The sequence below is a fragment of the Strix uralensis genome, chromosome 10, assembly GCF_047716275.1.
Source record: "Strix uralensis isolate ZFMK-TIS-50842 chromosome 10, bStrUra1, whole genome shotgun sequence".
In the NCBI taxonomy this organism is placed as follows: Eukaryota; Metazoa; Chordata; class Aves; order Strigiformes; family Strigidae; genus Strix; species Strix uralensis.
Window position 1 is genome coordinate 12,544,511 of NC_133981.1, and position 15,242 is coordinate 12,559,752.

General features: G+C 52.1%; 1 protein-coding gene across 1 annotated transcript; it reads left to right on the forward strand.

The window, feature by feature from the left end:
- The first annotated feature begins 9,927 nt into the window (after nt 1-9,927).
- On the forward strand, nt 9,928-14,907 carry BHLHE40 (basic helix-loop-helix family member e40). The gene is made up of 5 exons (XM_074879215.1): nt 9,928-10,216; nt 10,319-10,388; nt 10,493-10,600; nt 11,179-11,302; nt 12,340-14,907. Exons 1-5 carry the CDS (start codon nt 10,137-10,139, stop codon nt 13,197-13,199), a joined length of 1,242 nt encoding a protein of 413 aa, XP_074735316.1. The 5' UTR covers nt 9,928-10,136; the 3' UTR covers nt 13,200-14,907.
- Nucleotides 14,908-15,242: the final 335 nt, after the last annotated feature.

Below are 15,242 nucleotides of genomic sequence, written 5' to 3' on the forward strand. Positions count from 1 at the left end.
AGGGAAATTTGGCACAAAAAAGCCCCTCCCTACCTCCACACATCTCCGTACCACATGTCTCCACTATTCACTTGTTTTGACATAAAGTACTTTCCCCAAAAAATATTAGTCACAACTTTGGCTTCAACTAGCCAACTCTTCACCCTCCTCAAAACAGTTTGAAATGGGTGATGTTAGCAATGTGTGATGGCGATGGGCAGGGGTAGATGGATTTAGCATTTGTGGAAGGCTCTGCATTGAGTTTTGGGAACCCAAGTTTTTGGAGCTGGTGTGGGCTGTGGTAAGGGAGTCCCAAAGGACCTGCCAGCGGATCAGAGGGTCTTTGGTGGGTCCCTTGAGTACCACGAACCATGAGGATGGAAAACCAGAACACTCGGTAACAGCATTGTGGGGATGCTTATGTGAGTTTTGTCAGGGGAGGCTGAGAAGCCAGAGTGATGACTGTGGCGTAAAGTTGACTAATCCACATTGATGGGTGTCAGATTTGAACTAGCTGCCTCAAATCCCATTTTCGAGCAGTAACTGCTTTATCAAGCAGTTCAGCACCAAGGGGAAGTAAAAAAACCAAGCGGCGTGTTGGATCAGATACAGGTTCCCGAGAGTTCCTGGGAAGGAAAGGGCAAGGGATGTTTAGGTTAGACAGAGTTGTAAAATTATATTCCAGGCCTGTAGGAGCTGCACACACAAGCAAGCTTGCAGTCGCTGTGGGATCCAGAATGAAATGAGCCCTGCCATCCCCGTGCTTCCTCGAGTAATTATTACATGCGATGCACCCTAATGAGAACCTGCTCCATTTTCTCATCCCTCCACTCTGCTGCTCTTTCCTCATGCAGCTTCTTCTTTGGAAAATCCATCTGGCAAAGGGCTGATCTTTTATTTTTAAAAAAGAGAAATCTTTGGAAATTAGTAGTTTTGCCATGCGTTATTATGCTTATAATCCTCTAATTTGGTAATAAGTCTCTAATTATAGCCATGCAGAATGACAAGGAGAGCCAGCCTGCAAAGGTGCCCCCTGGGTTTCCCAGGCACGGGAGCCACAGCGTGCGCTGAGGGACCATTGATTCCATGGCTGGTCCCCAGGCAAGGCGGGAGGGGATGGACCTTCCAGCACTGGCAGCAAGGATCCGCGTGAGACTGTACTGACAGGAATATAAAATCAGCAATTCCCAGCAACGACATCAGACCGAAGGAACGTGACCACGTACCAATAAGGCAAAGCTGCTCTTGAAACACTGTCAAACACAGATCATTGGTGAGAAACTCCTGAAATGAGAGACGCCACCGTGGGCAGCTCAGGGTGGTCGCTGCATGATGGTGCCATTCTGGGCAGCAGGGCAATGTGGGCCACGGATTTTAATGCAGCATCCTGGTCCAAATTTTCTCCGGGTAGCAGAGGAAGGACAGTCCGAGAGGCTCCTGGCCCAGTGTTCAGATAGATGGTAAGACCATGTTTTATAGATGTCAAGGATGTCAGGATGTTTCAGCTGGCTGGCCCCTTCCACCAGCTGTACTAGACAGAAACTGTATCACATTAAGATTAAAAAAATGCTGGTAAGAAAAAAAAAAAAAGTAGTAAATAAAGCCCAGGTGTGTGCCAGGGCCGCAGACCCACCTTCCAAACTATGTTCCCAACCTGTGACGGCAGCCTGGGGAGGGTTAGACACCCAGAGTGGGCATTGGAGCTGATGGGGAGCAGCCGGCGCCGGAGCCCCGAGGGTCCCATGCTGCAGGCGAGGACCGGGGCGGCAGTGGCGTCAAGCCCATGGCGGTTGTGAAGGAGCCCGGTCAGCCCTGGGCAGAAGTGGTTTTCTACAGAGAAGGAGCCACTGGCTGTGCCCCCGGGGTGGGGGAAAGAGGGGCAACAGCTCACAGCTAGCCCCGGGGACTGGGGGGTGCAGGGGGTCTCTCTGCAGAGTGTGTCCTCACAGGAGGAAACAGCCCCGGTCTGAGTGGTGGTTCCTGTGATAATCGCTGTTCTGGGTTGTTCTGGTATAATGCAGGGCTCTACTAAAGCTGGTTTCTATTAGCCTAAGCTAAACCCTGCAACATCTCTGCTGCACTAGTATGTGCACAGAAAGAGGGAAAAAGGAAAACCTTTTGAGAAATATGTCTATAAATAGCAACTTAACTGACAACCCCATCCCTCCACAAAAAAGTCAGGAGAAAACAACAAATACCATCCCTTTGCTAGGGATACTTTCTGCTCAGGAGCATTTTTCAATTGTGCAGATGAATTACCAGGGTGCAGAGGAAGGTGCGGTCTGGGAGCGAGGCCCTTCCAGCCCCTAATTACAACCTGCTGCTCTCGGGGCTTCTGCCCAGCCTGCTCCTGTAACAGGATTTTTCCCACTTCCAACACTGCAAAGAGGCAAATCAGTGCAAAAATATTGCAGCTTTCTGGGTGTAACGCATGGTACTGAGCCACACCTTCAAAAAAAAAAAAAAGGGACGTCCAGATTATTAGATTTGAAAGATCGTAGTAGCTAATTGGGTTCTGCATAGCCTGGCTTCCCAGGCAGGAAAGCCGCCCGTCCGCGGGGGCTGGTGGCCAGTCAGGCAACTGGTCATTCCCACCCTTCTGCACCCTATTAGAAGGTCTGTATCTTTACATCATGCCACCCTGCCAGATTGCAAAGTGGTGGCAACAGCTACCTAGCTCTCAGCAGAGCCGAGCCCTGAGTAAACCCCTGGTAAGCACTGTGGAAAGGAGACTGGAGATCTAGGGGACTAGATCTAGCTTAGGTTAGAAATGGGTTATGCTCTCAAAGTCACCACAGACTTGGGCCCAGTGTAGGAGAGGTGGAGGGGAGAGGTTCCCCAGGAGGGTGACATGAGCCCTGGTGGGCAAACTGGAGTCCGGGATGTCTTTACTCAGCGCCGCAGCTGGCTCAGAGATCCCGGGGAAAGCTCCAAGCCTTGAGAAGCAAGGGACTGGAAATGCAGAGCAGGGTAAGATGAAAATGAGACAAAGTCATCACTTCCCAAAACCTTCACAGTGAAGGAAACACCTCCCACTGTCTGGAGGATCCATGGGAATATTATAATATTTGTTCCAAAAACATGACTGGGTGGATACAGAATTACTGACGCAGACAAGCAGCTAATTGAATTCATACGTAGAAGCCCTGGACACCATATGGCCTCAATAAAACGTGGGTCCATAGCTGTTTCTTAGCAGATGGTTATTCATTTTCATAATCTTAAATCAAAAGATCATTTTTATATCTGGAGATCAAAGGCACCTAATGTCTCCTTGGTCAAGGTTTATAAAACGAAACCTCTGTCCTCTGTTTTGGTGTTACGTGCGAGGCAGACGGGGGTTTTCCCCTGCAACCTTTGCAGAGGCTCCAGGCAACCACATCTGGGCAGCAGCTGCAGATGTTCACAGCTCTTCAGGGCCGGGACTTTATTTTCATTACACGAATGTGCAGTTTATAAAAGCAGAAGGGACAGTTGTATTGAGCTTGTGTGGCCATTTATATTTCCCCAGATTATTGGGATCTATCCCATGTGAATATTTTGTGATGAAATTATTCTTTTCCCTTAGCAAAAAATGCTCAGAGCACTGTCTGACCCCTCAGATCCCATACTCAGCCCCACACAGTGGCTGTGTGAGGCCAACGCCGTACGTCCTCTGGCATCCCCGTGGGAGACAAACCCACGGAGGCACAAGGCGAGTCTCGGACTCCTCTTCAGCTGTGTGCGAGAGGGTGGGTGAGCGCTCGCCTCCGAGGCTGCACGTCAGCGCTGCTCCGCCGGCAGCCAGTGCAGGGGAGGAGGAGGGGGCGAGATGCATTTACGTGGAAAATACTTCCAACACCCACCAAAAAACCTCTAGGATAGACGTGATCTTTGCCACCTAAGAACGAAAGGTGTGTGGTTACTTGGAGTGCCGTAGGTACAGGTTGCAACAAACTGAGTCCTGTTAATAAACCTGATTTTTACGGCAGCTACCTCCTGGCTGATGCACAGTTCTCATCGACGCAAAGGTGTAACCGAAACACACCTCCTCTCCCGTGAACCCACACTGCCGGGGTGCTCTTTGCATTTCAAACAGTGATGCACGTGGTTAATACTTGCGCCACGATCAGCCGGCATCTCTGAGAAGAGAGCGAGCACTTCCCTGCCACCGCACGGGTTTTGCCTGCCAGCCTCGCTGCCTCGGCTGCAATATGGAAATGATCCTCCCCAGCAGACAGCAGAGTCCCACCTCGGTTCCCATTCACCTGGAGATGAAAGTGCTCTGGCTGCCAGTGTAGGCGGGGCAAAACTATTTAAAAACCTCATTAGAGAAAGTATTTGGGGAAGACAGCAACACCCTCAGTTGTGGTTTGCTCCAGGACTTCTCAGCCAGATCACTTCTGATACAGAGGGAAGGGCACTATGAGAGACATTCCTGTCAACTAGTACTTCTCGTAGGGATGCCTTGGCTGTGCTTTGCCCTCCTCTCTGTCCCAGTGGGCTCTATTTTCTGTGTAAACACGGGCACGTTCCCCTCCAGGTGCTGTTTAGGTGCGGAGCCCAACTGCAGCATGGCATCAGGGCAGCCGTGCAGTGCGGAGCAGTCCCATTTCACACCGGAGGAACGTAGTCAGCAAAACTGTGTGTAATCTTGATTAGGCACAAATCCACCGTGAATATTTCCTATTCCATTTAATTCCTGTTTGTGCTTATTTCAGCTGAATTTGCAGCAGGAGTAATGCCCAAGCCACATCTGGCTCGTGATGCACGTGGGATCAGACCGGGAGTTTGGGAGGAGGTGGATCTGGATTCAGAGGTTTGGCTTCTTATTTAGAAAATGACTGGTTACATTCTCCCACGGCTGCTCCAGACTACCCCAGAGCTTAATGATATTCATGTCCAAGTGTTTTTTAAGTCTGCATGACTAGGAAACAATCTCATGTGTATGGTTTGTCTGGCCTGTTACTAAGAAGCCCGTGCACCTGCATTTCCCCTACCGCCTGCGTTTTCTTTCCATCCCATTTATTCAAAGGGGCCAAATGTTCGTTAACTGCTGGCAAGTTAAGAGTGCCAATAATCCCTTTTTCTCTCCCAACGTAGTCAGCCATCCGCACACCTCAAGCAACCCCTGGTTAACTGGGACAACTGCAGCCCTCAGCCAGCCGCAGGAGCATCCCGCTCCCTCGCCAGCAGCTACTCAATCCTGTAGGATCACACAAGCCTACCAAGACCAGGCTGGGCTTAGCAAGTCCACAGGCAGCGTACGGGCCTGTTCTCCCTCATCCACAGCCCCAGGAGCTGACTGTCCCTGCAGAAGTTCAGCTGGGTTCCCCATGGCGCTGCTTGAGCCACCTGCCAGGTTTTGCCCCCACCAGCTTCCTGGGCTGATCAACGGGCACCTTACACGCCATGAGCACACAGATCGCACCGACCTCGTCCAACGGGCTCAGGGGTCAAGGTTTAACTCATCTGTGTCCTGACATGAACTGCAGGAAGAGCATACTCCCGGTCTCTTCTTCCTCCTGTTCTGGCTTTATTTTTTATTATTTTTTGGGGGGTGTGTGTATAATTTTTTTAATCCAGTTAGCAAGTTCAGAATACTTTTTATGTTAATATTTGACTCAGGTGTAATGTAGTTTGGCCCTGTAGCTGTTGTTACCTGCATCCCCCAGAAAGAACAGAATCTCCCCAGACTGTGAGCCCTGGTGATATTGATTCCTGCTGTGCTATGGGGATGCCAGCGAAAAATAAATAATGCTGTCGTTAAAAGCTGTGGTATTTTCTAAGTCATAGATCTAAAGGCACCCTACTTTCTTTGCTTTGCATACTGGCAGAGCACCATCCTTTCTGCTTTTCAGATATGAAAGCTGAAGCACAGAGACATCTGATGAGGCTTCATCGCTGACTCACTGTTTGATGTTAGGCAGAAGGAGGAATGTGATCAGATCCCATTGTGCAAAGCCTCCACCAGACAGCTCTGTCACTTGGGAGGAGAAGCAACTCCTGCCCCTGAGCAGGATGGGCTGGCAGCCCGGCTCTCCTGCCCGCAGCTGCCCCCCGGCCAGCTCCAAACGGGGCGAGTAACCCCCCGCTGTCCCCCACGGAGACCGTGCAGCCCGGGCACAGCAGCAGGGACATCCATCACCTTTGAAATGGCTCCTATGCCATGCACGGACAGAGGTTCGGGGCTCTGCTCGTGCTCGCAGGGTCGGGGCGGGAGAGGCCGCAGCCCAGTGTGTGCACGCCTGGAGCTCTTTCTCACGAGATGGTGCAACCAGCCGGCGGGGAACTGGTTAAACAGCGGCCTGGGTTTGGCTGTCAGTGTGAGGCAGGGCAGGATGTCACCGGGAAGCCGGCATGTTTTATTAAACAGAGTATCAAAGTGGGCTAAAGTCTCTTATTATGAATTGTAATGTCCACAAATTTTGCCACTTCCAAATAGTTTCCACCTACAGATTCCTCCCACTGCTACGCTGGGTGCTGGCAAACATCTCTGCTCAAAGAAGGGAATGGCTTTCATTTGAACAGTCCTCGGGCGAGTTTCGCCGAGTGAGCGGTGCCAGCGTCATACCCGCAGCTCTCACGTGCCCGGCAGCGATCCAGGGCAGCGCCGGAGGGAGGGCCTGCTGCTCGCCCGGGACTCCACAGACACAACAGCTCTCGCTAGGTTTTCCCAGTGTTTTATCCAAACAAGTCCATGGTAGCCTAAACCAGTGTAATTAAGCAGCGATGGATGCACGTACTCGCAATATTAAATCTCAACTTATTCTAATGTGCGGACGATTCATCGCGGCAGCGAGTGTGGCCAGCTGTGCTATTGAGATAGTGAGTCACACACGCACGCAGCTGAAACCACCAGATTTCGCACTAAATTCAAGCTTTTGCAACTACCTGCAGGCTACCAGAAGGACAAGGCAGAGCCCTGGTGGGTGTCGAACTGCTCCTTAGCTCCTACGCTGTGAAGTCCCCTTTTGGGACCCTGCCTTCAGCTGACAGGCGCGGGCTCTCCTACGCTACGGGGAGGGGGGCAACCAGACCTGCAGCTCCCCCGGGAGCTGCTGATCCTGAGCGCTCCTGCCTCGGTACATCCTACGCTGACCAAGATGCTGCAGCACCGCAGACCTCAGGCTGCAGCGAGGCGGTGGGTGCTCGACGGAGGCACCGTCCCCATAGCCAGCAGCACCCGGCTGCCCACCGACTCCTTTCGCCCGGTCTTTCACACTTTCACCCGTCCTTTCACACTTTCAGCCCGGTGCTGCGGCTAGAGATCCGCCTGTCTCAGGAGAAAAGCCAGCACATTTACTGAGCACAAGCGTGCACCCTGCTCCCCAGCTCTCTTAGAGACAATTGGGCTCTCACGGAAACTTCTCCTTCTGCAAAAAGTAATGGGTATTAATTATTGAGGCCTTGAGGCCGTCCATCAGGTGCCGAGGGCTGACCGCATCCGCGCAGCAGCTCCCGCACAGCGTAACCTCGGCGTCCAGCCTTGGCTGCTGGGCCAAGACGTGGCTGTTCTTTCACCTCCGGTGCCAGTAACCTGAAACGAGATTGCTGGAAATGAGACAGAGGGAGAGTCAGCGATTTGATTACAGGCCACAGGCACATGCCTGGCCTTCATGGATATATTAAGTAAGAGACATTTTAAAACAAAACCACCCTCAGTAACCTTATCGTAAGCTTGAATCCACAACCCATCTGTTAACTCCCGGCGCTGCCCACATAGGCTCCGATCAGACGTCGGCGCCAGGGATTTTCGGCACATTTCCCCCCAAATCGCTGTGGGTCGGAAGGGGACGGTCCCGGGGAAGCAGCAGGTCCTGGGACTTGACCCCCCCCGCCCGCCTTCAGCACACCTTCCAACCGGCTCCCAAACGCTTGCCTTTTACCGCGCCTGTAAATAACTGCAAATCCCCCTTGGACGCGAGCTGCCGCTGTCCTGTGACTCTCAGCCCTTCTGAAACAAGTGCTCGGGAGACCTGCTGCTCGACGAAGGGCTTTAGAAAATTAAGCCTTGTTAAACATTTCGCTACTGCCTTAATCGTATGTTGTAAAGGAGCCCTCCACGTAGAAACGATTCGGCAAACAAAATCGAGAAGGCAAATTGATGATTGCATCAGCTTTAGCTTATGAAAACTGATCTCCAGGAAGATGTAATTCGACTCTCCAGCAATCTAACTTGGATGCCCAAGAATGTAATAACTTCATTTGGATCCTCTTTTTAGGGGGACTCCTAAATCCTTGGCAACGTCCCTTAAGGTCATGAGTAAATCCTGATATGGAGAATTGTTTGGCAAGCACGAGAACAGTAAAAGGGCTAAATAATTGGGGATTACCTCTGACCCTGATTTGTAGCTCACCACCCACTGCAGGAATGTACCGAATAGCTAAAAGAGCGTGCAGGAGTCAGACAATTCATGGGCATGAAACTGTCCACGTACACTTGGGGTCTGAACTTAAAATGCAGAGCAGGTTGGCCCCAAACCTCATTTTTCATTAGCAATCAGCTGCAGCAAGCTCTAATTATTTCGGTTGCCTTGGACAGGGGGTCAGTGATGGGGCAGATTAAAACTTATATGGGGTTTTTTTTTCACCCTTTGTTTGGAAAACAGCAGCTTGGGTCTTCAGGGCAGAGAATGAACCACCTGATTCCATACCCGTTACTTACACTGGTTACTTTCCCCTGAACTGCAGGAAGGGACAAGCACATCACTTCCATTTTGTCTGATGGTTACTGCTGGATTTGTTCAGTGCCTGTAAGGAAGACAGCCTCCGTTTTGCAAAGCCCCCAGCCCGGAGCTGTGATCCTGCCCCCAATTCCACTCCGTGAGTCCCCTCTCCTCCTCAGGGAGATGGATCTGCAGCATCCCAGCGGACCCTCGAGCTTGGTGAGCAGATCATAGTTGTAGACACCAGGTTTGCAGGCTCGGACACAAAATTTGTTTGGAAAAGAGCAGCTTGGGTCTTCAGGGCAGAAAGAGAATGAACCGTACGGAGCGGGCCAACCCAAGCATCTGCTTCTGGGGAGCTCCCGGTCACTGGTACGGCACTGCGTTGTTTATGCTGGAGATGCAGCTGGGATCCGATAAAGAGCTTTTGGGGTTTTATAACCCTGACTTTTACAGCTAGCAGATTTCAGCCAGGCTCTGGCTTCCCTCGGGATTCCTCCCGGTAACGACATGCACCTTCCGCTGGCAGTGAGCCTTAAAAGGCCCGTCTCCATTGCCCCTATAAAATCGCTTTGTGCTCTCACGTCACGCCGCCTGACCTCAGATTCCTCCCGCCGCGGAATGGGCCAGGACTCTCGCAGAGGCTCTGTGCTGGAGTCCTGCTGTTACCTTATCTCGGTAAATGCGTTTTTTATCTGATGAGCTTGCCTCTACTCGTTCGGCAGTCGAAGGGAAAATGACCCAAGCCCTTCATGGAAAGAGCTTTCGCTCCGGCGGGTAACGCACCCCTGTAACCTCGCCTTTCGCACCCGGGCGCTGCAGATGCTTTGCGAAACCACGACACGTCCTCAAACTCTGCGATCCCGGCGTTCACCTGGAGCCATTCATTATTTCCCCCCCACCCCGCGCTTCCAAAGTTTGGAGGGGGCAGATTGAAGCCGGGTTTCTGTTTATGCCAACGGGGGTTTGGGGGTGGGTTTGGGGTTCTTCTCCCCCCCCCCGCCCTGGTCTCTGTGAGCAGCTCGGTAAGACGCAGCGGTCTTTTACAACACTCCCCCCCGCTCCCCGCCCCGCGGGGGACACCGTGCCCCTCCGACACGCGTGGGGGTGGGAGGCGGAGATCCCGCCGTGGGGAGGGAGGGGGGGAAGCGCTGCCACCGCCCCCCCCCTCCCTGGGGCGGCCCCGCCTCCCCCCGGCACGTTGCGCGGCGGCGCCACGTGAGGCTCATGTGACACGGGTGGGGTGTGGGGGGGGTGTGGGGTGCGGGGGGGGCCGCCCCGGCGGCCGCCAGACGTGCCGGCAGTCACAGGGTAACGCACGTCGCTCCCGTCCACCCACTCGCCCGCATTTAACCCGGCCCGCCGCCGCTCCGCCGCTCCTCAGCCCGCGCTGCGCGGACGCGGAATGAGCTGTCCGCCCTGAACCGCCCAACCGCCCGCCCCGGTTCCGCGCAGCCCGGTTCCGCGCAGCCCGCCGCGCTCCGCAGCGCTCCGCACACCCCGCCGGCCATGGAGCGGATCACCAGCGCGCAACCCCCGCCCGTCTGCCTGGGCAAGCTGCCCGCCCTGGAGAGCGGCGACGTGCCGGGGTAAGCGGGCGCGGAGGGGCGGCGGAGAGGGGAGGGGAGGGGGGGGAGGCCCCTCCGCACCCGCGGGAACCGGGCATAATTTCGGGGCTTTTCGTTTCGTAGGCTGGACTTCGCGCACATGTACCAAGTTTACAAGCCCAGGAGGGGGTTAAAGAGGAGCGAGGACAATAAGGTAAATTGGGGGATACCGGGGACACACACACACCCCCCCACCCAGAGACACGCGGGGCGCGCAGCTTTCCGCCGCCGCGGAGCGCTGACCCGCTGCCTTCGCAGGAGACCTACAAGCTGCCGCACCGGCTGATCGAGAAGAAGAGGCGAGACCGGATCAACGAGTGCATCGCCCAGCTGAAGGACCTGCTGCCCGAGCACCTCAAGCTGACGGTGGGTGCACGACCCGCCGCGCCTGCGGAGCCGCTACCGCGGTTCTGCCGCTGCCGGGTCTTTGCCTGACGTTTCAGCGGGAATTCGTTTTTTTTAATTTATTTTTAATTTTTTTTTTTTTATGCCGTGCCCCGCGGTGGAAGCGCATCCCAAACTTTCCCGGGAGCAGGGAGGTGGGGGTGGTCCTGCAGTGGCTTCGGGAGCTGCGGGGGGGCTGTGCCCCCCCCCCCCCCCCCCACCCGCTCCAGTGCCGGCCGAAGGGAGCCCCCGGCCGGGTTCCCCCATGCTGAGGTCACGGTGCCAGCAGAACAGATAAATAAAATATTCCCTTCTGGGCTATGTGGCTGGTCCAAAATTACTCGCAGGACTCTGTGAGAGCCTCTTTGCAGCCTGCTTTTTAACTTCTTTTCGCGGAATATTGTCATTTATAGCCCTGCGGTGTTCAGGATCAAGGCACTACCTTTAAGCCTTTTCCCCAAGCCACGTCGGTCCTTCCTCTGTTCCTCGGAAAGCGTCGGCAGCCCCAACAGCGCGTGGCCGAGCCCCCGGCAGGCGCCAACCTGTCCCTTTGCTCCCAGACTCTAGGTCACTTGGAGAAGGCAGTGGTTCTCGAGCTCACCTTGAAGCACGTGAAGGCGCTCACCAACCTCATTGAGCAGCAGCAGCAGAAAATAATTGCTTTGCAGAATGGTTTACAAGCAGGTGAGTATTCAAATCATATCGTGTGAGAACCTGCGTGCGCTTGACGGACTTTCTCTTGGAGTCTTTGAAATGCAGTTGTGACACTTCGTTCCCAAGAAGGGAGGAGGCAGGAGTTCTTGCCTTTAATCGCTGTCATTTTCTCTGGTTTTGCTTATGAGCTTTCGCAAAAAAAAAAAAGATGCATTTCTCAATGTGGTCAGTGTAGAGTGCCCTGTGGAGTTGTCTTGAAATTAAATTGGATTTTAAATAGTTTTATTTAAAGCCCAGGTTTGCTGTGAGGTTCTCTCCAAAGCCATTCAGATCTTTCCATTTATTAGATTTGGATCAAACCCAGTTTTGTTTGCTTGTGGTTTTTTTTTTTTCTGAAAATAGATGTTAATCTGCTTTTTATACATACCTGGTTTAGGTCTCTCTATAAACAAGCTAGCCCGTGTTCTGCAGGTGAAGAGGGGACCCGGTGTCTCAGCTTATCGTGCTTTAGATGCACTTCCTCCTTCTGTTTTTGCATGTGGCACTCACGTGAATCTGATAAAGTAAAATTTAGTTTTTCTGAAGAGCCTTCTACTGCTCCAGCAGCCACAGGGAGTGCAATAGAGCTTTAAGCTGAAGCAAAATCGCCCGGGGTTGGCAGAGCTGCTGGCGGGTAGCCGTGCTCCACTCCGGGAGCTCTGCCTGGAGGTGAAGGGCGAGGTGCTCTCTACCTTCCCCGGGGTGTTTCCCGGAGAAGGCACCAGCTTGACTCGCTCCTTTGCTCTGTACTTCAGCACCTGTTGAAGGGGGAGTATACGGTAAATGCAGAACTAAAAAATAAGTTTAAAGTTATTAGGTGGGAGTGGACAGACGGATGTTCAAATAAAAATGTTCGCTTATGCAGAAATTGGGGGAACGTATGCAAAGTTCAGGTGGACTGCTGAGTTCAGGTCTGTAGCTGTGCTGTAACTGAAGTTTAATATCGCTGCCAGTCTGCCTCAAAGATGGTAATGGAACTGTTTAGCACGTTGTTAATTTTTAATTTCTTTCTGTTAATGTTTCCTCAGGTGACCTGTCATCAAGAAACCTTGATTCCAGCCAGGAAATGTTTCGATCCGGTTTCCAGATGTGTGCCAAGGAAATGCTGCAATACCTGGCAAAGCACGAGAATGGGAAGGACCTGAAGTCGTCCCAGCTGGTCAGCCATCTGCACCGCATGGCCTCTGAGGTGCTCCAGGGCGGAGCCGGCCGCAAGTCTGGAGACATCCCTCCTAAAATGGTGGACTTGAAAGAGAAACCCGTCTCCTTAGCCAAAGCGGTGGAGGGACACGGGAAGAACTGCGTGCCTGTGATCCAGAGGACATTTGCTCACTCCAGCGGGGAGCAGAGCGGCAGTGACACAGACACGGACAGCGGGTATGGGGGAGAGCTGGAGAAAAGTGACTCCAAATCCGAACAGCAGTATTTCAAAAAGGATACCGAACTCAAGTATGCTGTCCAGGAGAGAATAAGCTCTATTAAGCAAGAGACTGAGGACCCGCCGGCCAAAAGGAGCCGGCTGGAGTCGCCGGAGGACGAGGGCCCTTTTGGCAGCGACATGATGGGCTCTTCCAGCAGCTTCCTGGGCCCCCACGCTCACCAGCCCCCCCTGTGCTTGCCTTTCTATTTGATCCCGCCATCCGCAACAGCCTATCTGCCCATGCTGGAGAAGTGCTGGTACCCGGCGTCTGTACCCGTCTTGTACCCCAGCCTCCCCGCCTCTGCCGCAGCACTTACGGGGTTCATGAACCCCGATAAAATCTCCCCGCCTCTGCTGATGCCCCAGAGACTCCCTTCTCCCGTCCCAGCCCATTCCCCTATCGACTCCTCAGCTCTGCTTCAAGCTTTGAAGCAGATTCCTCCTTTGAACTTGGAAACCAAAGACTAAGTGCAGTGTGACTTTTTTTTCTTTTTTTCTTTTTTTTTTTTTTTTTTTTTAGTTTGAGACTATTTCACTTTTATATATTGGCTGGACTGAGGTGTGGGGATAAGGTTCACTGCGTGTAGGAAGCTAAATCCCCTTTTCTCTTGACTTGTCAGGTAGTTTGGAGAAGGATGAAGGATGTGCCCAGGTTAGCGAATCAGAACTACTTCCAAAAAAAAAAAACCAACAAGGGTTTTGTGCTTTACCCCTTACCTTCTTCCCTCTCCGCATCTGCAGAACAACAGTTGACTCGGTCAGCTGCGACTCTATTGCAAAGCTGTGAAAAAATATTCCATTAGGCAGACTTGGTTTTAGGGTCTGTGAATATAAAAATATGGTACTTCTCATCAAGGCTTTTAAGGCGACGGCCCCACTGCCAGTAGTTGGAGCTGAACTGATTCAGTGCCCATCAGTCGCCAGCATCCGAGTGATCGGCACGGTGTGGCGGTGGTGGCAACGCCGCTGAAAGCGGAGGAGGAGCAGAGCAGCAGTCACTGCTTGATCGTGCACAGTCAGGTAGACTTAAGACGGGTTTCTCTCCACACCTTTGCTGATATATATATATATATTTTTTTTTTTTAAGAAATAAAAGGTAGATGCTGCTTGGAAGCTTTACATGGCGTACATCTAATAAATAAATTAACACGCGCCCCTTCCTGTAACTTGAGCTGCTAGTTTGGGCTGGGTAGGGGAGAAAATATCCCAAGGATCACTTTGCTTGTTGCACCTGACTCCAGGCCTCTCTCTCGCTGCTGCTGTACAGTTCTGCCGGGTCTGGCCTGCTGGAAATCAAAGTGGTTTTACAAGTCCCGTTGGCGGGGCCCGGCCGGTGAGCAGCCGCTTCCTGCGCGGGGCAAGTCGAGAGCTTCGTGCAAGAGGGAGCAGTTCAGCCAAAGTCGACAGCACGATGCCTGCTGAATATGCCCCTGTCAGTGCCTTTGAAAAATTAAAAGGCTGGGATTTTCAAAGGAGTCTAATCCCGGCGAGGTTTGAGCATCTAAATTCCTTAGTCTTCTTGGTAAACCCTGGCCCACATTACTGTATTAAAGAAAGAGGGTTAGGGTGTTGACACTTGTCCCGTTAAACTGCAAGGGTCTTTCTCCGCACAGGAACATCATGTCCAATTTGGCTTTTTTAAAAATTTAATTTAAAAAAAACCCCTTCGCTGCAAAAGGCAGTGCTGGGTTTTTTTTCGTTACTGGTTTTGAGAACTTGTGTCCAGAAACCCTGTTGGATGGATTTTCATTTCGCCCTCCCATTGCACCAGCTGTTGAGATGCACTATGCTTGATTGCAGATTGTGTTCTAACGTTTATTTTGTTGTTGGTTTTTGGTTTTTTTGGTATACAGTTGTTGCCTTTATTTGTAAAATCCTGTTATAAATATATATATATTATATAAATATATTAAAAGGTAAAACGTTTCAGATGTCTATTATTTGTATAACTACTTGAGCATAAAGAAGTGAGAAATATGAATGTATTCTTGTTTCTGGGTTGTCTTTTGTTTTTTTGAAGAGAAGAATTTTTTGTTTTTTCTCTAGGGAGAGGTACAGTGTTTATATTTTGGAGCCTTCTTCAAGGTGGGATATTGTACATATTTTTATCTTGAGTAAATGTTAAGTAGTTGTTTAAAAATACTTAATAAAATAATTCTTTTCCTGTGGAAGATAAGGGTTTGCCTCCTGTGCTTTTAAATGTTGGAGCAGGGTCATTTCGTATGGTCCGATCCAGCCGCGATGGGGCGAGGGGAGGAGTGGGGCTCTCCTCGCTCCCAGCAGCTCCTGTGCCATAGCTGCCCTGAGGCAGCTCAGGGCCCCATTACTCATCTCCCCAGGGGTATTTACTTATTTAACTCCCTTGGCACCTTCGGGGATTCTTTTCCCCGGATCCAAGAGAGGTGCTGGGAGACCCTGGCTGGCTTTTCTGCTTTCTCCTCCTTTCACTTTGCGCTCCCTGGGCCTGGCTTTTTGGCTCGTCCGCCCCAAGCTCAGTGGGGCGGTGGCAGC